This window comes from Pyrus communis, chromosome 17, assembly GCF_041283825.1.
Source record: "Pyrus communis isolate YQ-2024b chromosome 17, ASM4128382v1, whole genome shotgun sequence".
Lineage (NCBI taxonomy): Eukaryota > Viridiplantae > Streptophyta > Magnoliopsida > Rosales > Rosaceae > Pyrus > Pyrus communis.
Window position 1 is genome coordinate 15,210,033 of NC_142581.1, and position 26,486 is coordinate 15,236,518.

Consider the following 26,486-nt stretch of genomic DNA (forward strand, 5'->3'; position numbering starts at 1 on the left):
TTTAGCTTGAACATCCACTTGTTTATGTTTTACAATTGCACAGGTCATATCTGAGTTAGAATCCCCAAACCCGGAGTTTGTGTGGATCAGCTTTAGTGCCACTTCGTAAATATGAGATCATCGTGTCTGAAAACATAACCGGACTTCAACTGTTTGTCTCCTTTTCGAAATGCTGGTCCTGAAGAAAAATCTTCCACCATGTTTCGTTGCTGATAGTTAACAGAGTGTATGCGGAAAAACTAGGGATTAAATAAAAAATCATGTCATTTATTTCAAGTGTTTCAACATCAACTCGCATTCAAACGTAACAACTCAAATGTAGCAAATTTGCTCCCGGGACACACCGGGACAGCCAACACTTATGCTACAGAAATTACAGATTACATCTAAAGAAAAACTCATTCGGCTTACTTGTTCTTGTCGTCTCGTCTTGTTCCTACAGCTGCAGTGGCTGCTGCTGTCATGGCAGCTGCCGCTGCACCGACCTTGGCACCACCTGCAGCCTTCGCTGCACCGGCTACTTTGGCAAATACCGCTATCCCTCCCACTAACGTGGCTCTCAAGGCAACTGTTGGTTTTACTGCCATATCTATCTTATGCCGTTACCTGCATTTTCCATCGATAATAGTCTTTTTATTGGGCCAAAAACCATCTCTCGTAAACCTGAAAATTGTGCATTTCACACCAGGAAATTATAAATGAAGATGATCAAGCATTACAATTGATAGGAGCATATTTATGCGACTTAGTTAGCTTGTTTTCTTGCATTTACATAGCTAATTTCTACTTGTTAGAGTGTTTTAAGCTATTTTCGTGTGTTTTCAGGTTCAATTGACAAAGTTGGCAAGAAAGTGCAATTTGGAGCATTTTAGAGCAATTTTGGGTTTGTAATGGATTGCACATGCATGGAGCAAGGTGGATGGATGAATTTGAAGATCAAGAGAGGCTAGGAATGTGATTAACATCTGGAAGAATTAAATTGAAGACTTGGAAGATAAGGAATCAGCTACAAAGAAGGAATATTATCCAAATTTCCTTATCTTATCCAAACCTTATCCAACCTTATCTTATCTTATCCTATCCTAATCTTTTCCTACCTTAATTCCAGCTTCAAAGAGGACTCATTTTCACATTAAAACACCTAAATATCATGTTCTAGAAGCCCTATTTTTGTGCCTGATGCGTGAATTTATACGCGCACAAATTAAACCCTCTTTTCGTCAAATTGTAGTATATGTGCAAGTAGGGATCGTTCTGGACCGGGGATTAGGAGGGATTGCAAATCTCTTGGAAACTAACTCAAAAACGTAAAATAACAATATGAAATACTAACTTAGACTCAAAGAATGCAAAACTAAAAATAAGAAAGATTAAGACTAAGACTTAAACGAAATATGGGGGGATTGATTTTGGACGAATTTAAACTAAAATGGATAGATTGTAAAGAAAACAAATTGTAAATATGAAATTGACGGAAATGAATGGATGGTATGGCTAGCTAAGGGGTTCATCTCCATACATGTTACACTTGCATAATAAAATGATTTCCAATTGCATTTCAATAAACCATGAATTCTCAACACCCCGGGTTAATTAGGTCCGCTTAAATTAACCGTCAAGTTTTCCTTAAGTTAATGAATTGGATGATTGCATACGACAACCCAAAGCATTCCTCACAAGTTCCCTACATGAATTGCATAATAGAGAAACAAGCAAGAATCATTAAGCATCATGAAAACTATAAGTGTTGACGAGGCATTCGTTACTATGATTGCATGAAACTTATGCCAAGAATTTCGTTTAACGCGATTGTTTATAAGCAACCTCCACTACTTGTGAATATAAGTTCATAACGATTAGGTGAAACTCACTTATATTCTAGCGTCATATTCATGCATGAAAATTAAGCGCGCATTCTTAATAAACATACATAAATAAGTTATCCATCAAACGGTTAAACAAATTGAATCCACAACTTATGAAACGCAATTAGAAGTAATCAAATCAAAATGCAAGCATAAACATATATTTCGAATCCCCCCCTAGCTAAAGGGGGGTTTAGTTCCTCATACAAAACAAAGAGAATTGAAATTAAACATTGAAATCAAAGAAACGCCTAAACATTCCAACAACTCAAACTTGAATTGTATGAACGTTTAGGCCCTCTTCTCTTCCTCTTTATTGTAGCATAAGGTCTAGGGATAATTGGTTTGGGGGATGGAAGTGTGGAATGGAAAAGGAATTATGGAAATAGGTGAGGAGTGGTGGAGAAAATGGTGCAGAAAATGGAGAGAAACTCACGGCTAGAGAAGGAATGGAGTGTTTGTGTTGTGGTATCTACAATGGAATGAGATCATCTTGAATGAATGAATGCAAGGGTATTTATAGGAGTAGTGGAGGGAACATATGGTTGTTTGTTTAAGATGCAAGTGGCTAATTAATGATGGAAAAGTATGTGATTTAAAGGATGCAAAGTGAATGAATCATGAATCATTGTGGATGAAAGGTGGAAGTGCATGTGTTGATGCAATAAATAATGCATGTAGGGTTAGGAAATAATGAAGAAATGCATGTGAGATGTTTGGAAAGGAAATGGGAACCCACGGCAATGAAGTTGTTTTGTGTTGTGAATTATGATGAATGCATGTGAGTTAAAGAGGGAGAATGTGGTGAAATGATGAAGTAGGAAGGTGGAAATGCATGTGAGATGTTTGGAAAGGAATAAAGAATGAATGGTGGAAATGTGAGTGAATGATGTGCATGTGTGAGAATGCATGTGGAATTAAGAGGAGTATGGAAGTGAAATAAATGAATGATATGTTAAGTGATAAGTGAATGATATGTGGTGAGTGATAAGTGAATGGTTTGATAAGTGATAAATGAATTAGTTTAAAGGGCTAGGGTTTAAGTACATAGAATGGGCCTAAAATAGGTTGGTTTGTATGGCATAATGTGTTTGATTGAGCTAGAGCCATTGTTTTGTGTCTTCAAGTGCATACAAGGCCTTCAAATTCGTCCATCCTCTTGGCTCCATGGATAAGCTATCCAATCCATGCCCAAAAATGCTCCAAATGGCCTCAAAATGCACTTTCTTGCTCCCTAGGCCCTTAGAACCTGAAAACACACAAAAGAAGCATAAAGGACTAAAATAACGAGAGAAACATAACGTAAATGCACGAGAACAAGCCATTTAAGTCGCATGAATATGCTCCTATCAAATACCCCCACACTTAGCTTTTGCTAGTCCTCGAGCAAAACAGAATAAAAACAAATAAACAAAACGACACTAAACACGTAAAACACAACCTAAACCTTCCAACAACCGTCTTAGGGATTTCCAATGCACATGACAAGTTAAAAATCATCATTCTCACAGATTTTAGTCATCTTCACATTTAAGTACATTCTTAATCATAGTCACCATATACTAGTTCACAATTAAGCATTTAAAACCATGTTTTGAATGTAGTAACATGCCTTAGAGAATTTGCTCAATTCCTTTCAAGATATGCACTCAATTTTTACTCAGATTTTCTAACTACACACCCTAATCTAGTCATATGTGAGAAGATTGATGTAAACATGAAAACGACACTCACATATATGTATCACAAAGAACGCAAATTCTGGAGTTAATAATCAAGTTTAGATATGATCTCATGAATGGAATGCTACTACTTAGACGCGAGAACCAGTGACACCATAAGCTCATACCAAGTTCAAACTCCACAAATTGAAATACACAACACTCAAGATAGAAGTCAAGGGTTGTAACGGGGCTTGGAGTATGTGGATAAAGAAGGGATATGGAAAACAAAGGTTCTTAAAGAAATAGTGAGCAAAGCATTTTAATCAACTTAGAATTCACTTTTGAACGCAGAAGTCAACTTTGAACACCCAAGGGGAAGTCACAAAACTTAGGGCCATATTCAACTTTTTTGGGCCCTTTCTTCAACAATCACACTTGTGAGTCCATTCTCACTTATTTTCACTCTTTTTCTTTCTTTTCTTCTTCTTTTTCTCACATTTTTTTTTTTTTCTTTTTCCCGTGCCTCCTTTAAGACTTAGGCACATACATACACACAAAAAAAAAATCCCTTCCCCCACACTTATTTTCTGCAACATATTAATCAAAAGGAATTCATTATCCGTCATGCTTACTATGCTTCAAGAACAAGGGTACGGATGGTCCTAATCTAGGCTAGGTGAGGATGATATGGGTTAACAAAGAACATGGGCTAAACAAGGCTCAACGGGGTTAAAACTTACAACATATACGAAATATGGGAAGTAAGGCTATTTGGCTATGGTGGCAACTACACAACTTCATCTTGATATATGTTATGCAATTCAATGTCATGCTTTGAATGAAACGGATATAAGTTCTAGCATTTAGTTCTATCATGATACAATTGCATTCTAAGTAGCAACCAAGCAAGGAATAATGAGATCATGCAACAACTTTAGAAAACAAAGAATCACAGAATATAACTCTCCAAAGAAGGTAATGGCTCGAGTCTCACAGGGATGTAGCGTTATTATGAGTTCCTTCCTTCAAGCATGTTACAAAAACGAATTTTTCTTTTATGATTGCATGTGAAGTCATACATTATAACCATAACTAAACATATACCAAGAGTAAATCAAACTTTCATCCATGTTTATAACTCTTTTTAACAGTCATGCAATTACAAACCAAATCCTCATCATAACGTTGGAAGGTTCCCTAAGACACAAAAAAACAACTCAAAACACTCTTTTTAGGCTTTTCAAAAAAATGTTTTTCAAATTTTTAAGTGATTTTCGGAGTTATAAAACAAAACACACTAAAATAGTTTAAAAACACCTTAAAAACATTTAAAACAGCAAGGAACAACACTTGAAGTTATGGGTGATAAAATTCAACGAATTTGCATCAACATACTTAGTTACCCCCCCACACTTAAATCAAACATTGTCCTCAATGTTTTAAGCATAGATTCACACAAAGCATAAGTAAATACACAAAAAGCACTTAAACATACTAAACATGGCAGAATGTAATTAACAAAGAGAAGAGTTCAGAGACGCAAATCTGGTTATAGAGTGTAAATTCCATCTTCTCCTTGGTAATTGCATTGAGGCTTTTGATCTTTGTGATTCCACAGGCTTACTCTTGAACTGGTTTCTGCCCATCGTTGATTTTCCTTTGTGCTACTTCTTGAACTGGGCAGCAGGATGGTTCTTTTGGTCTCCCCCGAAGGTCTGAGCTTACCCTTTTGGTCTGTTTCTTTGTTCAATCTTTCCAATTCGTATTGAAAAGGGTTGGAGGATAACTCAGCCTATGTTTGTCTCCACATGCTTCAATGTATCATTTTCACTTGCCTTACTCGCTCCCCTTTGCAGAAGTGGTCCCTTCTCTGGAAGTGTATCAACCGTTGAAGATGACTACTCGAGAGCAACGCTAGGTAAGCAATCAGGAATAGATTCCAGGCAGTTGGCTCCAGAACGGAAGACTGACTCCAAGTGCCGGCTGATTGCTTCTTTTACTTTGCCATGCGAGTAAGAACAAGGACAAAGAAAAAGACAGGGAAAGAGCATGATATGAGATACTTTTGCTTTTGACCTTGATGATATGAGATACCTTTGCTTTTGAAGAAGCGGTGAATGAATCAGCACATGTATTTGTTGTGCTGTTTCCTCCTGGGTCATCTGTACTCCAGGCATCTGGTATCATCTTTGGGGAAGAAGAAAGAATTGAGTATTTCGAAAGGCTTTGCTGGGAGTGCGCCCTCAGAGGTGAGGGAGAGTTGGGCATTTTCTTCAGGTTTGCCCTGCCATAAAAGACGAAGGTCGACATATATAGAGATAATATCAAGTGGTGGTACTTTTTACCCTTGTCGACAAACGTTTTGATCCCGCAATTCCGGCTTTTTGAAATAGTGGCGCCTCTTCGATCTTTGAATACGCCTCTTCGATTTCTGAGCAGGCGCCTCTTCGATTTCTGAACGACGCCCCTTCGCTTTCTGAACGACACGTGGTAGTGCAGATGCGGCTCCTTTTGACAAAGCTGCACGCGTTTTCTGAAAAGCAGAGAAAGCGTCGCCGGACTTTGCGCTTGTCGGCTAAAGATGTGTAGTTGCGATGATGGCCTCCACGTGTTTTCAGCTTTGTCAGAAATCTTTTGACAAAGTTGAACGCGTCTTCTGAAAAGCCGAGAACGCATCGCCTTGGCTTTTTTATTGAGCTATCGATCACCACAACAAACACACTCAGAAGATTTCACATTCCTGAAACTCGACTCCGGCCCTTTGTGAAATTTTTAACTCCATCCACCCCTTCTCTTTGAACACTTTTGAAAAAAATGGCAAACTCATCGAACCTTAGCTTAGATTTGAGTCTCAGCAGCGATCCGGTTGCGCCCCGTCAAGGTAATGTATGGCGCCCTTCTTTTTTATCTTCTAACGGTCCTCTTTCAGGTGAAGACTCTGTGATGCAGGATGATGCGAGAATTACTTGACACTCAAATTAAACCCTCGTTTGACAATTGTAGTAGAATGGATAAGTGAGGGATCGTTCTAGACCGGGGATTAGGAGGGCTTGCTAAAACCTTCTAAATTGACTTAAAAACATAAAAACTAAATTAAAATACTCTTAACAAGACTACTATGACTCAGAATGGCTTTGAAAAACTCAAATTGTCTAAAACAATCAAATTGACTCAAATAGAAGCTAGAACTTGATTTAGACGAATTTGCAATTGTTTATGACTCCAAAAGCTTAAAGATACAAAAATAAAACAAATACGAATGATTAAGACTTAACAAAATAGGGGGGGAATTGTGGTTGGACGATATTAAATTAAAAAGACAGAATATAATTAAAGGCAAAATGTAAATATGAATGTGATAAAAATATGGATGATGGAATAGCCAAGGGGTTCTTCTCCACACATGTTACACTTGCAAACAAAATTGATTCTCAGTTGGTCTTTCGATAAGTTGTGAAACTCAATGCTCCAAGTTAATTAGATCCGCTTAGATTAACTTTCAGATTTCCCTAAATTCGTTGGATTGAATGGAATACGCATTACAACCAAATTATTCTTAATCAAAGTCCCTAACTATGGAATACGCATGATAGAGACATTTAACCAAGATCATTAAGTTCAACGGAAATCATAAACATCGACGAGGCATTCGTTACTATGGAATACGCATGAAACTTATGCCAAGAATTCGTTTAACGCGATTGTTTATAAGCAACCTCTACTACTTGTGAATATAAGTTCATAACGATTAGGTGAAATTCACTTATATTCTAGCGTCATATTTATGCATGAAAATTAAGCTTGCAATCTCAATGAACATACATAAATAAGTTATCAATCAAACAGTTAAACGAATTGAATCCACAACTTATGAAATTCCAACCAAACGTAATCAATTCAAAATGCAAATATAAACATAGTTTCGAATCACCCCCTAGCTAAAGGGGGTTTAGTTCCTCATAACTTTGAAATCAAAGAAACACCTAAACATTCCAACAACTCAAACGTGAATTGTATGAACGTTTAGGCACTCTTCTCTTCCCTTCTCATACGTACAAAACAAAGAGAATTAAATTTAAACTTTGAAATCAAAGAAACACCTAAACATTCCAACAACTCAAACTTGAATTGTATGAACGTTTAAGCACTCTTTTCTTCCTCGTTGTTGTAGCACAAGGTCTAAGGTGAGCTTTGGGGATTATGTGAAGTGTTTTGGAGGGATGGGAAGTGGTTGGATAGTGGCTGCAATGAAGGAGAAAAACTGCACAGAAAATGGAAGTGTTTGTAACTGAAAATGTGTATGGAAGAGTGAATGAATTTTGAGGAGTGTTGGATGCTTATTTATAGGTGAAATGGGGGAACAAAAGAGGGAATATTGCAGCTAGGAGGGGATGAATGATTATGGGTGCATGTGTTTGGAATAATGAAGGGGGAATGTATGTAATAAAACAACTAGGAAAAGTTATGGAAAGTTGGAAATGGGAGTGGGAACTCACGGCATTGTTGGGTTGTTTATGGGAGAATAAATGTATGATAATGGCTAAATAATTAAAGGGAATGAATGGGAGTGACACTAGGTTGGTTATGCATGTGAATGCAAGGAGGAAAGCTGAAAATGCAAGGGAAGCTCACGGCACAATGTTGTTTTGCTTCTTGAAATGCATGTGAATGCATTTGAGTGTAATATGAAAAGAATGACTAATTAATGTATGTAGGGTTGATATGCATGTGAATTAGGTTGGAAAGAGGTGGAAGTGGAATGTTATGCAATGATAATGTCTTGTAAAGATGCTAATAAATAATGCATGTAGGGTTAGCTAGGTTGGCTTTGTTTGGGTGCATGTATGTTAATGGTGGTTTTGCATGTGAATTGATGGATTGTTTTTGATGGAATGGATGGTTCTTTGCATGGCTATAAGGGATAGAATAAGAGAGAATGGGCTAGGCCCTTTGTTTTATGTCCAAAGTGAAAATAAGGCCTTCAAATTCGTCCAAACTTTGGCTCCATGGATAAGCTATCCAATCCATGCCCAAAACTGCTCCAAATGGCCTCAAAATGCACTTTCTTGCTCCCTAAGCCCTTAGAACCTGAAAACACACAAAAGAAGCATAAAGAACTAAAATAACTAAAGAAACATAACGTAAATGTACGAGAACAAGCCATTTAAGTCGCATGAATATGCTCCTATCAAATACCCCCACACTTAGCTTTTGCTAGTCCTCGAGCAAAACAGAATAAAAACAAATAAACAAAACGACACTAAACACGTAAAACACAACCTAAACCTTCCAACAACCGTCTTAGGGATTTCCAATGCACATGACATGTTAAAAATCATCATTCTCACAGATTTTTAGTCATCTTCACACTTAAGTACATTCTTAATCATAGTCACCATATACTAGTTCACAATTAAGCATTTAAAACCATGTTTTGAATGTAGTAACATGCCTTAGAGAATTTGCTCAATTCCTTACAAGATATGCACTCGATTTTCACTCAGAATTTCTAACTACACACCCTAATCTAGTCATATGTGAGAAGATTGATGTAAACATGAAAACGAACACTCACATATATGTATCATAAAGAGAGCAATTTCTGGAGTTAATAAGCATGTTTAGGTATGATCTCATGAATGGAATGCTACTACTTAGAATGAGAACCAGTGATTCCATAAGCTCATATCAATTTCAAACTCCGCAAATTGAAACACATAACACTCAAGATAGAAGTTGAGGGAGGTAACGGGGCTAAGGGTAATGGTTTAACAAAGAAAGGTAGAGTACACAAACGTTCTTAAAGCAATAGTGAGCAAAGTATTGAATTAGGCACTTAGAATTCCCTTTAGAACGCAGAAGTTAACTTTGAACACCCAAGGGGAAGTCACAACACTTAGGGCCATATTCAAACTTTTTGGGCCCTTTCATCAACAATCACACTTGTGAGTCCATTCTCACTTATTTTCACTCTTTTTCTTTTCTTTTCTTTTCTTTTTTTTTTTTTTTTTTTTTTTTTTTTTTTTTTTTTTTTTTCTTTTTCCCGTGCCTCCTTTAAGACTTAGGCACATACATACACACAAAAATCCCTTCCCCCACACTTATTTTCTGCAACATATTAATAAAAAGGAATTCAATTAAGTCATGCTCACTATCCTTTAAGAACAAGGGTATAGGAAAGTCCTACTCTAGGCTAGGTAAGGGGTGATGTGGGTTAACAAAGAATAAAGGCTAAACGAGGCTCAACGGGGTTAAAACTTACAAATAATACGAAATATGGGAAGTAAGGCTATTTGGTTATGGTGGCAACTACACAACTTCATCTTGATATATGTTATGCAATTCAATGTCATGCTTTGAATGAAACGGATATAAGTTCTAGCATTTAGTTCTATCATGATACAATTGCATTCTAAGTAGTAACCAAGCAAGGAATAATGAGATCATGCAACAACTTTAGAAAACAAAGAATCACAGAAAATAACTCTCCAAAGAAGGTAATGGCTCGAGTCTCACAGGGTTGTAGCGTTTGTTTGAGTTCCTTCCTTCAAGCATGTTACAAAAACGAATTTTTCTTTTATGATTGCATGTGAAGTCATATATTATAACCATAACTAAGCATAAACCAAGAGTAAATCAAACTTTTCTCTATGTTTATAACTCTTTCTAACCGTCATGCAATTATAAACCAAATCCTTAACATTGTGTTGGAAGGTATCCTAAGACACAAACTCACAAAAACGACTCAAAACACTCTTTTTAGGCTTTTCAAAACAATTTTTCAAATTTTTATGTGCTTTTCGGAGTTATAAAACAACACACACTAAAATAGTTTTAAAACAGTGAGAAACAACATGTGAAGTGATAGGTGATAAAATCCAACGAATTTGCATCAAATATACTTAGTTACCCCCCCACACTTAAATCAAACATTGTCCTCAATGTTTTAAGCATAGATTCACACAAAGCATAAGTAAATACACAAAAAGCACTTAAACATACTAAACATGGCAAAATGTAATTAACAAAGAGAAGAGTTTAGGGACGCAAATCTGGTTATGAAGTGTAAATTCCATCTTCTCTTTGTTGATTGCAATGAGGCTTGATCTTGATGATCCACAGGCTTACTCTCGAACTGGTTTCCGCCCATCATTGATTTTCCTTTGTGCTACTGGGCTGGAGGATTCTTTTGGTCTTCCCCGAAGGTCTGAGCTTATCCCTTTTGTCTGTTTCTTTGTTCAATCTGTGCAGGAGTGGTCCCTTCTCTGGAAGTGTATCAACCGTTGAAGATGACTACTCGAGAGCAACGCTTGGTAAGCAATCAGGAATAGGTTCCAGGCAGTTGGCTCCAGATCGGAAGACTGACTCCAAGTGCCGGCTGATTGCTTCTTTCACTTTGCCATGCGAGTAAGAACAAGGACAAAGAAAAAGACAGGGAGAGAGCATGATATGAGATACTTTTGCTTTTGACCTTGATGATATGAGATACCTTTGCTTTTGAAGAAGCGGTGAAGGAATCAGCGCATGTATTTCCTCCTGGGTCATATGTACTCCAGGTATCTGGTATCATCTTTGGGGAAGAAGAAAATTTTGAGTAATTCAAAAGGCTTTGCTGGGAGTGCGCCCTCAGAGGTGAGAGAGAGTTGGGCATTTTTCTTCAGGTTTACCCTGCCATAAAAGACGAAGGTCGACATATATAGAGATAATATCAAGTGGTGGTACTTTTTACCTTCGTCGACAAACGTTTTGATCCCGCAAATCCGGCTTTTTGAAATAATGGCGCCTCTTCGATCTCTGAACACGCCTCTTCGATTTCTGAGCAGGCGCCCCTTCGAGTGCTGAACGACACGTGGTAGTGCAGATGCGGCTCCTTTTGACAAAGCTGCACGCGTCTTCTGAAAAACCGTGTAATTGAGATGTGTAATTGAGATGATGGCCTCCACGTGTTATCAGCTTTGTCAGATATCTTTTGACAAAGCTGAACGCGTTTTCTGAAAAACCGCGAAAGCGTCGTCGAAATTTGCGGAGGAAAATCCGGATCTCTGAATCGGTGGACGCGTCGCCATGGCTTTTTATGGAGCTATCGATCACCCCAACAAATACACTCTGAAGAAATCCCATTCTTGAAAAATCGACTCCGGCCCTTTGAGAATTAACTCCAACCACCCCTTCTTTCTGAACACTTTTGAAAAATGGCAAACTCATCGAACCTTAGCTTGGAATTGAGCCTTAGCAGTGATACGGGCGCGCCGCGTCAAGGTAACGTATGGCGCCCTTCTTTCTTTTCTTCTAACGGTCCTCTCACAGGTGAAGACTCCGTGATGCAGGACGCCACAACAGCTACAATAGTAGCTAGGAACCTCCTCACTCCGAAAGATAGTAGGCTGCTGTCAGGACGGTCCGATGAGCTGGCCGTTCAAGAGTCCCTCGCACTTAGTGTTCAGTGTGCGAGTTCTGTGTCCAACATGGGCCAACGCCTGCTTGCCCGCTCCCGTCAGGTGGAATCATTGATGGCAGAAGTGGAAAGTCTCAAGCAGGAGATCCAGCAGCTGAAGTATGAGAATAGAAGTTTGCACGTGCTTGCAAACAACTATTCGACGGGCATGAAGAGGAAGCTTGATGAGCTGCAAGAGTCTGAAGGTCGGATTCACAGTGACCGTCAAAGGTTCTCGTCTTTCCTCCAGAGGCAACTTTTTCCTGGCTCATCCAGCGCTTGGCCAAGTATTGAGGCCTGGAATGCTCTATCTTCGATGCCTTCTGCTCCTATGCCTTCTGTTCCAACGCCTTCTGTTCCTACGCCTTCCGCTCCGATGCCTTCTGCTCCTACGCCTTCCGCTTCAAGAGTAAAGCCACGTAGTGGGGCCTCAAGCAAACACCCTTTGTGAAGCACCATCTTTCTTTGTTTAGCAGTGCCTATCAATAAATCAAACATTTTCTCAATGTTACAATCATAGACTCACATAATTAATAAACAAACAAACAATAACAACTAAACAACCTAAGTAGCGCTAAGACACAAACAAACACCAAAATGACTCAAATGACTCTAAAAACACATATTTTTGGGTTTTTCAAAAGATCTTTTTTTTTTTTTTTTTTTTTTTTATTTTTTTTTATTTTTTTATTTTTTTTATTTTTTTTTTATCAAATTTTCGTAGTTTTATACCAAGACACTATAAAACACTCTAAAAACGCTTAAAACAGCAAGAAACAACATTCTAAGTGATAGGTGAATAAATCCCACGAAATTCATGCAAATACAAATTGTTTACCCCCCCACACTTAAATCAAACCTTGTCCTCAATGTTTTAAGCAGAAAGTCACAACAGAGCAAGCAAATAAACAAATACGAGAAAGAAAGCAAAGTAAGGCAGTAAAGAAAAAGAAAGGAATAAAAATAAGTCTCTTAAAGGGGTTTTCCAAGTTCTTCTCTATTCGGATGCATGGGTTGCCTCCCAAGTAGCGCTTTCTTTTACGTCTTGCAGCCGGACGGTACCTCCGTTTAAGCTTGACTAGGTTCCACGGCATGGAGGGGTACCTCCTCCACGACATGCTCCTCAAACATCTCGTAATAGGGCTTCAATCGATGCCCATTCACTTTGAATTCTTGCTGCGTCCTTGAACTTTTGATTTGCACTGCACCATGAGGGAAAACATTAGTAACAACAAACGGGCCAATCCATTTAGAACGCAACTTACCAGGAAACAACCGTAGGCGAGAGTTGAAAAGTAACACTTTCTGCCCAACTGTGAAGGTCTTGGTTCGAATCATTTTATCATGGAATGCTTTGGTCTTGGTTTTGTACATCCGGGCATTCTCATAGGCTTCATTCCGAATCTCCTCAAGTTCATTCAATTGGAGCTTTCTATGAACTCCCGCTGCATCTATGTCCATGTTGAAAATCTTCACGGCCCAATGTGCCTTGTGCTCTAACTCTACGGGCAAATGACATGGCTTACCATAGACGAGCCGAAAAGGTGACATCCCAATGGGTGTTTTGTATGCCGTACGATATGCCCACAGTGCATCATCTAAACGTAAGCTCCAATCCCTCCTTGTTGGTCCAACGGTCTTCTCCAAAATTTGTTTGATTTCTCGGTTAGACACCTCGGCTTGGCCATTTGTTTGAGGATGGTAAGGTGTGGAGACCTTATGGTTGACATGGTACTTTCTTAGCAACGCCTCAATGGTCCGATTGCAAAAGTGAGACCCTCCATCACTTATGATTACTCTCGGCATTCCAAACCTAGCAAAAATGTTAGTTTTCACGAAATCTGCAACCACCTTAGAATCGTTAGTACGGGTGGCTTTTGCTTCCACCCATTTAGAAACATAATCAACGGCTAGCAAGATATAAGTGAAACCATAAGATGGAGGGAAAGGGCCCATGAAATCAATGCCCCAAACATCAAAAATTTCAACATTAAAGACAGGGGTTTGCGGCATTTGGTCCTTGGTACCTATGTTACCCATTCGTTGGCAACGATCACAAGACATACAAAAGGTTCTAGCATCCCTAAATATAGTCGGCCAATAAAAACCACACTCTAAAACCTTGAGGGCAGTGCGTTGTGTGCCAAAATGACCACCACATGCATATGTGTGACAAAAGCTTAGAATTGAGTGAAATTCAGAATCATGCACACATCTACGTACAATTTGATCTGAGCAATACTTCCACAAATAAGGGTCATCCCAAACATAGAAACGTGCATCATTTTTAAGCTTATCACGTTGGTGCTTGTTTAGTTCATTTGGAATTTGTTTAGCCACCAAGTAATTCACTAAATCTGCATACCATGGTTCACTTACCTCAATGGAAAGCAGCTGCTCATCGGGAAAAGTTTCAGGGATAGGTACGGCATGTTCATGCTCCTCGTGGATCATTCGGCTTAAATGGTCAGCCACTACATTCTCGCTTCCTTTCTTATCCCGGATTTCAATATCAAATTCTTGAAGAAGAAGAATCCAACGGATAAGCCTCGGCTTTGCTTCCTTTTTCGTGAGCAAGTACCTCAAAGCTGCATGATCAGAATAAACGATTACTTTAGTACCAATTAAATATGAACGGAATTTATCTAAAGCAAAAACCACAGCTAGAAGTTCTTTTTCCGTCGTGGAGTAGTTCAATTGGGCATCATTGAGAGTTCGAGAGGCATAGTATATGACATGCGGCCGCTTGTCTCTTCTTTGTCCTAGAACAGCTCCTAATGCATAGTCGGATGCATCGCACATGAGCTCGAACGGAAGGCTCCAATCTGGAGGTACAATAATGGGGGCCGAGACTAGCTTCTCCTTGAGTTGGTTAAATGCCGAATTACACTCTCCATCAAACTTGAATGGCACATCTTTTTGAAGCAATCGGCAAAGAGGGTTGGACATCTTGGAGAAGTCCTTGATAAAACGCCTATAGAACCCTGCATGGCCAAGAAACGAACGTACCTCTCTAACCGAAGTAGGAGAGGGTAAGTGACGTACAAGGTCTATTTTTGATTTATCTACTTCAATTCCTTTTTCTGAAACAATATGTCCTAAAACTATACCTTGTTTCACCATAAAGTGACATTTCTCCCAATTCAAGACAAGGTTAGTTTCAACACATCGTTTCAAAATTAAGGTCAGATTATCCAAGCAATTATCAAATGAACTCCCAAATACACTGAAATCATCCATGAAAACCTCAATGATCTTTTCAACAAAATCGGAAAATATACTTACCATACACCTTTGGAAAGTGGCCGGTGCGTTGCATAAGCCAAATGGCATGCGACGATAAGCAAATGTTCCAAAGGGACATGTGAATGTGGTCTTCTCTTGATCATCCGGGGCTATCACAATTTGGTTATATCCAGAGTATCCATCAAGAAAACAGTAAAAGGCATGACCGGCTAACCTTTCGAGCATCTGGTCGATGAATGGCAAAGGAAAGTGATCTTTCCTAGTCATGGCATTTAGCTTCCGGTAATCGATACATACTCGCCATCCAGTCTGAATGCGTGTAGGCACGAGCTCATTCTCATCATTCTTGATAACAGTTACTCCGGACTTCTTGGGAACGACTTGAACTGGAGAGACCCAACGGCTATCGGAGATAGGGTAGATCACTCCGCAATCCAAAAGCTTGATTATTTCCTTCTTCACCACTTCCATCATCGGAGGGTTGAGACGGCGTTGAGCCTCTCGGGATGGCTTAGTCCCCTCCTCAAGAAGTATACGGTGCATGCATGTGGTAGGGCTTATTCCTTTAATGTCGGCCAAAGTCCACCCTATGGCCGTTTTGTGCTCTCGCAGCACCCTCTCAAGCTTCTCCTCCTCCATTGCCGTGAGACTTGATGAAATGATGACGGGCAATGTTTCGCCTTTTCCCAAAAACACATACTTCAAATGGTCCGGCAACGGCTTAAGTTCAAGCGATGGTGCCTGAACAACAGAAGGTAGCATCTTAGTGGAAACTGAATTTGAAAGTGAGAGTGGAACCTTACCATATTGTTGTGGTAATGACTCAAGGGCTGCCACAACCTCAATTATTTCTTCACTAGAACCCATTGCAAAGAATTCCTCCTCCTTGCCGTGGCCTTGCATTGGCCCAAATCCTTCATTTTTGCGCTCTATGGCCTTAGTGATGGTTGTTTCCAGGGCGTCCTCATTCAATTCTTCAAGGTATACCTGCGCCAAAGAATCGATAACATCAATGGAAAAACAAGAATGGTCATCAACGGGATATCTCATAGTTTCAGAAATATTAAAATCAATCACTTCCCCATCGAATTCCATTGTCAAGGTGCCTTTGTATACATCAATCTTCGTTCGGGCCGTCTTCATGAATGGCCTACCAAGGAGAATCGGCAAAGATGTAGAATGGGCTGAATCCTCCATGTCTAGGACGTAGAAATCAGCCGGAAAAATTAAATGGTTCACCTGCACAAGCACATCTTCCAAAACTCCTTTTGGATACGCGTTAGAACGATCGGCCAATTGTATAATTACACCATCTTGTTTTAATTCACCCAAATTCATAGATGCATAAATCGAATAAGGCATGACATTTATGGATGCACCTAAATCAAGCATGGCATGTTCAAAACGATTATGTCCAATCACACAAGGAATCGTGAAACTACCGGGGTCTTTGCACTTGGTAGGCAGTTTACGTTGCAAAACAGCGGACACATTCTCGCTTACCTTCACTACCTCTTTGTTTGCCCTTCTTCTCTTTGTATTGCATAGGTCCTTGAGGAATTTAGCATACTTTGGAACCTGTTTGATTGCATCGAGAAGTGGTATGTTCACTTGCACCTTCCGGAACGTTTCAAGAATGTCCTTCTCGCTTTCTTCCTTTTTTTCTTGCATGAACCTACGAGGAAAAGGTACATTGGGCAGATTAGGACGTGAAGTACATGAATTTGAACTTAAATTACCTGATTTGGCCGAGTTAGGGTGATCTGCCTCAGGTTGTGTCTTCTCTTCATCTACTTTCTGGGCAGATGTGGGATTGTTTGGCTCGGTCCCAACTTCTTTTCCACCCCTTAGGGTGATGGCCTTGGCGGATTCGAATCCTCCCTTTGGATTGACTGTGGTTGAGCTAGGAAGCTTTCCTTGCTCTCTAATCTGTCCAAGGAACTCAGAAATCTGCCCTATTTGTTTCTTCATATCCATCATCTCCTTCTCGTTATTTTCTATCCGGTTGTTTTGATTTTGCAACCCCTGCGAAATAGAGGTTAGTAATTGCATAGCTTGATTACTTTCCAAAGACGTACCTGAATGAGATGATGCCGAAGGTTGTTGGGATTGTTGGGGTGCATACGGCTTGGAATAAAAACCAGGGGGGTTTGGCCTAAATCCTCCTTGTTGGGCAGCTTGTTGTGGCTCCCTCCATTTGAAGTTTGGATGGTCCCTCCATCCGGCATTGTAAGTGTTCGAGTATGGGTTGTTTTGATTTTGTCCTTGGAAACCAATTGCATTGGCAGATTCCCACCCACCATTCTCGATTAGTTGAGGGCACTTGTCGGATGGATGCCCTTGAATTGAGCACACGCCACAGACTTGGTGTTCTTGTGCTTTTGGACCAATCACAACCTGAGAAACAAGAGAAGTAAGATTAGCAAGTTGTGATTGAATTTCAGAAATAGCACTCACCTCATTTACACTTTGTTGCCGTGGGGCTTCCCTTTGGCCCACTCCTTCATATTGTTGAGCGTTGAGCGCTCGGTTGGCTATGAGAACCTTGGCATCCCTTGGTGTTTTGTCCACCAATGCTCCTCCCGCTGATGCATCAAGCATTTGACGTTCGATAGGAAGGAGGCCCTCATAGAAATATTGAAGGAGAAGTTCCTCCTTCATTTGATGTTGAGGACATGAAGCTACAAGGCCCTTGAAGCGCTCATAATAAGCCGGGAATGTCTCACCATGATTCTGTTGAATACCACTAATTTTCTTCCGTAGGAGAATCACTCTCGAAGTAGGGAAGAATTTCTCCAAGAAAGCACGCTTCATACTCTCCCACGAAGTCACAGTTCCCGGGGCTAGTTCGTAGAGCCAATCTTTGGCCTTGTCCATAAGTGAAAATGGAAAGGCCTTCATCTTCAATATACTCACATCCACATTGACGGGGGTCATGCTCGAACAAACCACCTCGAACTCCTTCAAGTGTTTGTTGGGGTCTTCCATAGACAAGCCATGGAACTTCGGAATATGGTGTAACAAACTGGATTTGAGTTCAAATTCATCGGTCTTGCCTTGGGCAGCCGTGGGGTATTGGATACAAAGAGGCAATGCATTATCCAGACCCGAGGCCGAAAGCTCCTTGATGGTTCTATTATCTGCTGCCATGGCTTGTTCTTCTTCAAAAATCTGATCCGTGGGCTTTTCTTCTACACCTACTTCGTCTTCTTCAAGCCCAGGTTGTGGTGGAGGTTGTGGTGGCTCTTGTTGACTCCTCGTTCTCCTCAAAGTGCGTTCAAAATCACCGTCAAAGTCGGAGATGTTCTCTATAATAGGCCGAGAGCTACGAGTCATACACAGTACCTAAAAAAAAACAAGGAAACAAACAAACTAAGAATTTGAAATAAGAATGCACGAAAAACAAAATATAAAAATAAAGACAAAGGATTAGCAAAGTTGCTAATCCCCGGCAACGGCGCCAAAATTTGATGCGAGAATTACTTGACACTCAAATTAAACCCTCGTTTGACAATTGTAGTAGAATGGATAAGTGAGGGATCGTTCTAGACCGGGGATTAGGAGGGCTTGCTAAAACCTTCTAAATTGACTTAAAAACATAAAAACTAAATTAAAATACTCTTAACAAGACTACTATGACTCAGAATGGCTTTGAAAAACTCAAATTGTCTAAAACAATCAAATTGACTCAAATAGAAGCTAGAACTTGATTTAGACGAATTTGCAATTGTTTATGACTCCAAAAGCTTAAAGATACAAAAATAAAACAAATACGAATGATTAAGACTTAACAAAATAGGGGGGGAATTGTGGTTGGACGATATTAAATTAAAAAGACAGAATATAATTAAAGGCAAAATGTAAATATGAATGTGATAAAAATATGGATGATGGAATAGCCAAGGGGTTCTTCTCCACACATGTTACACTTGCAAACAAAATTGATTCTCAGTTGGTCTTTCGATAAGTTGTGAAACTCAATGCTCCAAGTTAATTAGATCCGCTTAGATTAACTTTCAGATTTCCCTAAATTCGTTGGATTGAATGGAATACGCATTACAACCAAATTATTCTTAATCAAAGTCCCTAACTATGGAATACGCATGATAGAGACATTTAACCAAGATCATTAAGTTCAACGGAAATCATAAACATCGACGAGGCATTCGTTACTATGGAATACGCATGAAACTTATGCCAAGAATTCGTTTAACGCGATTGTTTATAAGCAACCTCTACTACTTGTGAATATAAGTTCATAACGATTAGGTGAAATTCACTTATATTCTAGCGTCATATTTATGCATGAAAATTAAGCTTGCAATCTCAATGAACATACATAAATAAGTTATCAATCAAACAGTTAAACGAATTGAATCCACAACTTATGAAATTCCAACCAAATGTAATCAATTCAAAATGCAAATATAAACATAGTTTCGAATCACCCCCTAGCTAAAGGGGGTTTAGTTCCTCATAACTTTGAAATCAAAGAAACACCTAAACATTCCAACAACTCAAACGTGAATTGTATGAACGTTTAGGCACTCTTCTCTTCCCTTCTCATACGTACAAAACAAAGAGAATTAAATTTAAACTTTGAAATCAAAGAAACACCTAAACATTCCAACAACTCAAACTTGAATTGTATGAACGTTTAAGCACTCTTTTCTTCCTCGTTGTTGTAGCACAAGGTCTAAGGTGAGCTTTGGGGATTATGTGAAGTGTTTTGGAGGGATGGGAAGTGGTTGGATAGTGGCTGCAATGAAGGAGAAAAACTGCACAGAAAATGGAAGTGTTTGTAACTGAAAATGTGTATGGAAGAGTGAATGAATTTTGAGGAGTGTTGGATGCTTATTTATAGGTGAAATGGGGGAACAAAAGAGGGAATATTGCAGCTAGGAGGGGATGAATGATTATGGGTGCATGTGTTTGGAATAATGAAGGGGGAATGTATGTAATAAAACAACTAGGAAAAGTTATGGAAAGTTGGAAATGGGAGTGGGAACTCACGGCATTGTTGGGTTGTTTATGGGACAATAAATGTATGATAATGGCTAAATAATTAAAGGGAATGAATGGGAGTGACACTAGGTTGGTTATGCATGTGAATGCAAGGAGGAAAGCTGAAAATGCAAGGGAAGCTCACGGCACAATGTTGTTTTGCTTCTTGAAATGCATGTGAATGCATTTGAGTGTAATATGAAAAGAATGACTAATTAATGTATGTAGGGTTGATATGCATGTGAATTAGGTTGGAAAGAGGTGGAAGTGGAATGTTATGCAATGATAATGTCTTGTAAAGATGCTAATAAATAATGCATGTAGGGTTAGCTAGGTTGGCTTTGTTTGGGTGCATGTATGTTAATGGTGGTTTTGCATGTGAATTGATGGATTGTTTTTGATGGAATGGATGGTTCTTTGCATGGCTATAAGGGATAGAATAAGAGAGAATGGGCTAGGCCCTTTGTTTTATGTCCAAAGTGAAAATAAGGCCTTCAAATTCGTCCAAACTTTGGCTCCATGGATAAGCTATCCAATCCATGCCCAAAACTGCTCCAAATGGCCTCAAAATGCACTTTCTTGCTCCCTAAGCCCTTAGAACCTGAAAACACACAAAAGAAGCATAAAGAACTAAAATAACTAAAGAAACATAACGTAAATGTACGAGAACAAGCCATTTAAGTCGCATGAATATGCTCCTATCACAGGACGCCACAACAGCTACAATAGTAGCTAAAAACCTCCTCACTCCAAAAGATAGTAGGCTGCTGTCAGGACGGTCCGATGAGTTGGCCGTTCAAGAGTCCCTCGCACTTAGTGTTCAGTGTGCGAGCTCTGTGTCCAACATGGGCCTACGCCTGCTTGCCCGCTCCCGTCAGGTGGAATCGTTGATGGCAGAGGTGGAAAGACTTAAGCAAGAGATCCAGCAGCTTAAGTACGAGAATAGAAGTTTGCATGTGCTTGCAAATAACTATTCGTCGGGGATGAAGAGGAAGCTTGATGAGCTGCAAGAATCTGAGGGTCGAATTCACAGTGACCGTCAAAGGCTTGCGTCTTATCTCCAGAGGCACCTTTTTCCTGGGTCATCCAGCGCTTGGCCAAGTATTGAGGCCTGGAATGCTCTAGCTCCGATGCCTCCCGCTCCGATGCCTCCCGCTCCGATGCCTTCCGCTTCGATGCCTCCCGCTTCTATGCCTCCTGCTTCTGCGCCTTCCGCTTCTGCGCCTCGTAGTGGGACTTCACGCAAACAACCTTTGTGAAGCTCCACCTTTTTCCATGTTTAGTATCTTTCTTTTTTTCTTTTTCTTTTTTTTTTTTTTATTTTTTTTTATTTTTTATTTTTTTTTTATTAACATAAATAAAATCAAACGGCATGGAATTGGTCCTTGAATGGAAGGTGATACTTGAAGTGAACCGGCATTGGTTTGAATTCTAATGTAGGTGCCTGATTCATAAAAAACAACAAGTTAGTATAAAATGTAATGGAATTTGAAAAAAATGACTTACTTGTTTTGTCAGACAAGAACTCAATGACAAACACCACTCCTTTGAAAGTTTCAGGGATATTGGACTTGGCCAGATTGCAAGTGATGGCTATGACTTGTCCAATGTCATCAAATTTAACTTCTTTGGATTTTGTGGTTTCAAGAACGTCCTCTATGATGAATTCATGACATTCCCTACTTGTCACCTTTGGAAGGGCTTCCAAGATGTCTTTTTCACCTTCTTCTTCCTTGGATGTCATGAATCTGCAAGGAATATGGATACTTGTTGGAACGGGGTTAAAAATAATGAAATTTGGAACAACCATACCTGTATTAGATGGCATAGGAGCAATAGGTGCCTCCGGTAAAGGTGTTTCCACCCTTTCCGTGGGTTGGGTGTATTCCTCTTCCTTGTGATTTGATTTTGATGGTTGAGGGTCCGTTCCAACCTCCTTGTCACTTCTCAACATGAAAGCATTGGTGGTTTCAAATTCTCCCTTCTGATTTGCAATGGTTGAACTAGGGAGTTCGCCTTGGTCGCAAAATTGTCCTTCGAACTCCGCTATCTGCCCAATTTGCTTTTCCAGAGTAGTAAGTAATTGAAAAATCGTATCATTATCATTTGAATTACCTACATTACTTTGGGCAGGTTGTGGTGGCTGCATAGGCGTTGAATAGAACTCCTCATACGGCTGCCAATATCCTTCTTGTTGAGCCTCATTGTCTTGATTTTGTAAGCCCTGCACCAAACAAATTAATTCATCAAGCTTTTGATTATAATTTATTGACGAACTTAAATTTGGTTGGGCATATTGAATATGAGGTTGTGGTGGCTGCCAATATCCTCCTTGTTGAGCATTTTGAGGTTCCCACCACATAGAGTTTGAATGATCACTCCAATCCGAATTGTAAGTATTGGAAAACACGTTATTCCTTGATTGAAGATTAGATATATCAACTCTTTGCATTTGGGACCTTTCCATGAGCTGTGACAAAAGAGAAGCGTTATCAAGTGCCATGTTGTTCTTCTCAGTATTTGAATTCAACAAACAAAACAAAAATCAAAAACTAAAACTAAAATACATAACAGAAACAAACAATCCAAGAGATTAGCAAATTTGCTAATCCCCGGCAACGGCGCCAAAATTTGATGCGAGATTTATACGCACACAAATTAAACCCTCTTTTTGTCGATTTGTAGTATAAGTATAAGTAGGGATCGTTCTGGACCGGGGATTAGGAGGGATTGCAAATCTCTTGGAAACTGACTCAAAAACGTAAAATAACAATATGAAATACTAACTTAGACTCAAAGAATGCAAAACTAAAAATAAGAAAGATTAAGACTAAGACTTAAACGAAATATGGGGGGATTGATTTTGGACGAATTTAAACTAAAATGGATAGATTGTAAAGAAAACAAATTGTAAATATGAAATTGACGGAAATGAATGGATGGTATGGCTAGCTAAGGGGTTCATCTCCATACATGTTACACTTGCATAATAAAATGGTTTCCAATTGCATTTCAATAAACCATGAATTCTCAACACCCCGGGTTAATTAGGTCCGCTTAAATTAACCGTCAAGTTTTCCTTAAGTTAATGAATTGGATGATTGCATACGACAACCCAAAGCATTCCTCACAAGTTCCCTACATGAATTGCATAATAGAGAAACAAGCAAGAATCATTAAGCATCATGAAAACTATAAGTGTTGACGAGGCATTCGTTACTATGATTGCATGAAACTTATGCCAAGAATTCGTTTAACACGATTGTTTATAAGCAACCTCCACTACTTGTGAATATAAGTTCATAACGATTAGGTGAAACTCACTTATATTCTAGCGTCATATTCATGCATGAAAATTAAGCGCGCATTCTTAATAAACATACATAAATAAGTTATCAATCAAACGGTTAAACAAATTGAATCCACAACTTATGAAACGCAATTAGAAGTAATCAAATCAAAATGCAAGCATAAACATATATTTCGAATCCCCCCCTAGCTAAAGGGGGGTTTAGTTCCTCATACAAAACAAAGAGAATTGAAATTAAACATTGAAATCAAAGAAACGCCTAAACATTCCAACAACTCAAACTTGAATTGTATGAACGTTTAGGCCCTCTTCTCTTCCTCTTTATTGTAGCATAAGGTCTAGGGATAATTGGTTTGGGGGATGGAAGTGTGGAATGGAAAAGGAATTATGGAAATAGGTGAGGAGTGGTGGAGAAAATGGTGCAGAAAATGGAGAGAAACTCACGGCTAGAGAAGGAATGGAGTGTTTGTGTTGTGGTATCTACAATGGAATGAGATGTTTTGAATGATGGGAATGCAAGGGTATTTATAGGAGGAGTGGAGATGTATATGGCTATTTGTTTAAGGTGTTTGTGTGGAGGAATGATGGAGAATTGCATGTGGAATGGCTGCAATGATGAAGAATGAAAGCTGGAAAATAAAAGGGAAAGCTGGAAATCTGAAAATGCAAATGGGAATCCTGAAATGCAAAGGTGGCCACGGTTTTGAGTGTGTTTTGTGTTGGAAATGCATGTGAATGCATGTGAATGTTGTTTGTGTGAAGTGTGTGTGGGTTAAAGAGTGAATGGTGGTGTAATGATGAAGTGTGATGGCTGAAAATGTCAAGGGAAATGCATGTGATTGCAAGGCAAAGAATTTCAGGATGCATGTGTGTTGGTGTGTTGTGTGATTTGTTTTGTGGTTAATGGGAATGTGGTTGAATGATTAAATGGACATGTGGGGTGTAATTGCAAAGGGAATGCAAAGTGAATGAATCATGAATCATTGTGGATGAAAGGTGGAAGTGCATGTGTTGATGACTAGGTTAGTGGGTGGAAATCTGAAAATGGCATAAAGGAATGGGAGCTCACGGTTTGGCTAGTGTTTGAATGTGTAAAGTGTGTGTGAATGCATGTGAAGATGCAATAAATAATGCATGTAGGGTTAGGAAATAAAATCATAACTTAAAGGGGGATGATTAAAGGGTGTTGAAAGGTTTGAAATGCATGTGTAATGAAGTTACATTTGGAAGGTTTGGAAAGTGGAAGGGAAAGGCACGGCAAAGAATGTGTGTTTGTGCATGTGGGTGAATGTGCATGTGTTTTAGGTTGTAATGTGTAGATAATTATGAGTATGATAAATGATAAGTGTATGATATGTTGAGTGATATATTGAGTGGTAAGTGAATGATAAGATAAGTGATAAGTGAATGATATGTTGAGTGATAAGATAAGTGGTTATTGATATGTAGATGAATGAATGATATGATAAGTAATAAATGAATGATAAGTGGTTATTGATATGTAGATGAATGAATGATATGATAAGTAATAAATGAATGATATGTGGTGATGATAAGATAAGTGGTGAATGAAGGAGTGGAATGTTGGAATGTTATGCACGACTAAGGATATAGGAAAGGTTTAAATATCCTAAAACTAAAAGGAACAAGGTTCCAACACTTTGGTCTTCAATTAGGTTTTCAATTTCGTCCAACACTTTGGCTCCAAGCATAAGCTATCCATCCTTAGCCCAAAAGTGCTCCAAACGTCTCCAAAATGCATCTTTTTGCTCCTTTAGCCCTTTTGGCCTACAAACACACGAAAATAGCTTAAAGTACTAAAATAACTAAAGAAACATAACGTAAATGCACGAGAACAAGCCATTTAAGTCGCATGAATATGCTCCTATCAGTGCCCTAAGTTTATGCTACATGTAACCCTTTTAGAAGTTCTAGAATCTGCCACAAGGACCATTCCTTGTCCTCCTTGGAATCTGATTGAAAGTGTCCTTGTTCTTTGGTGATTTGGAGTCCTAATTCCTCTCATTTTCAGCCCAAATTTGTGCCTTCCCTTCACCCTAATACATGATGCCGCAACACTCATAAACCACCACCCTCTACCATAATTTTACATCACACCATCCATCACACCTAGTGCCGTGCTTGCCATTGATGCGGGATTTATACGCGCACAAATTAAACCCTCTTTTGACAATTGTAGTATAAGTATAAGTAGGGATCGTTCTGGACCGGGGATTAGGAGGGATTGCAAATCTCTTGGAAACTGACTCAAAAACGTAAAATAAAGTTTAAAACACTATACTAGACTCAAAGAATTCAAAAATACTTTAAAACATAAACTAAACAGATTCTAAGCACTAAAGAACAAGAAAGTAAAGGGGGGGTTTGATTTGACGAAATTAACTAAATTGCACAAATTGTAATTAAAGGTAAAACGTAAATATAAATGTGATGAAAATATGGATGATGGAATAGCCAAGGGGTTCTTCTCCACACATATTACACTTGCATACAAGATTGATTCTCAGTTGGTCTTTCGATAAATTATGAAACTCAATACTCCGGGTTAATTAGGTCCGCTTAAATTAACCGTCAAGTTTTCCTTAAGTTAATGAATTGGATGGGTTAGCGCAACGCAATTCACAACATTCTCCAAAAGTCCTTTACGTGAACAGCACAATAAAGATACAATCAAAGATCATTAAGCATTATGAAAACTATAAGTGTTGACGAGGCATTCGTTACTATGATGAGCATGAAACTAGTGCCAAGAATTCATTTAACGCGATTGTTTATAAGCAACCTCCACTACTTGTGAATATAAGTTCATAACGATTAGGTGAAACTCACTTATATTCTAGCGTCATATTCATGCATGAAAATTAAGCGCGCATTCTTAATAAACATACATAAATAAGTTATCAATCAAACGGTTAAACAAATTGAATCCACAACTTATGAAA

General features: G+C 39.0%; 1 protein-coding gene across 1 annotated transcript in view; it reads right to left on the minus strand.

Moving 5' to 3' along the window:
- Positions 1 to 246: 246 nt before the first annotated feature.
- LOC148689535 (uncharacterized) overlaps positions 247 to 26,486 on the minus strand; it is a 49,960-nt gene continuing 23,720 nt past the window's right edge. Inside the window, exon 2 of the mRNA XM_088689584.1 lies at positions 247 to 606. Coding sequence (XP_088545710.1) covers positions 408 to 587 — 180 coding nt within the window. The 5' untranslated portion in view covers positions 588 to 606 and the 3' untranslated portion in view covers positions 247 to 407. The remainder of the gene's footprint in view (positions 607 to 26,486) is intronic.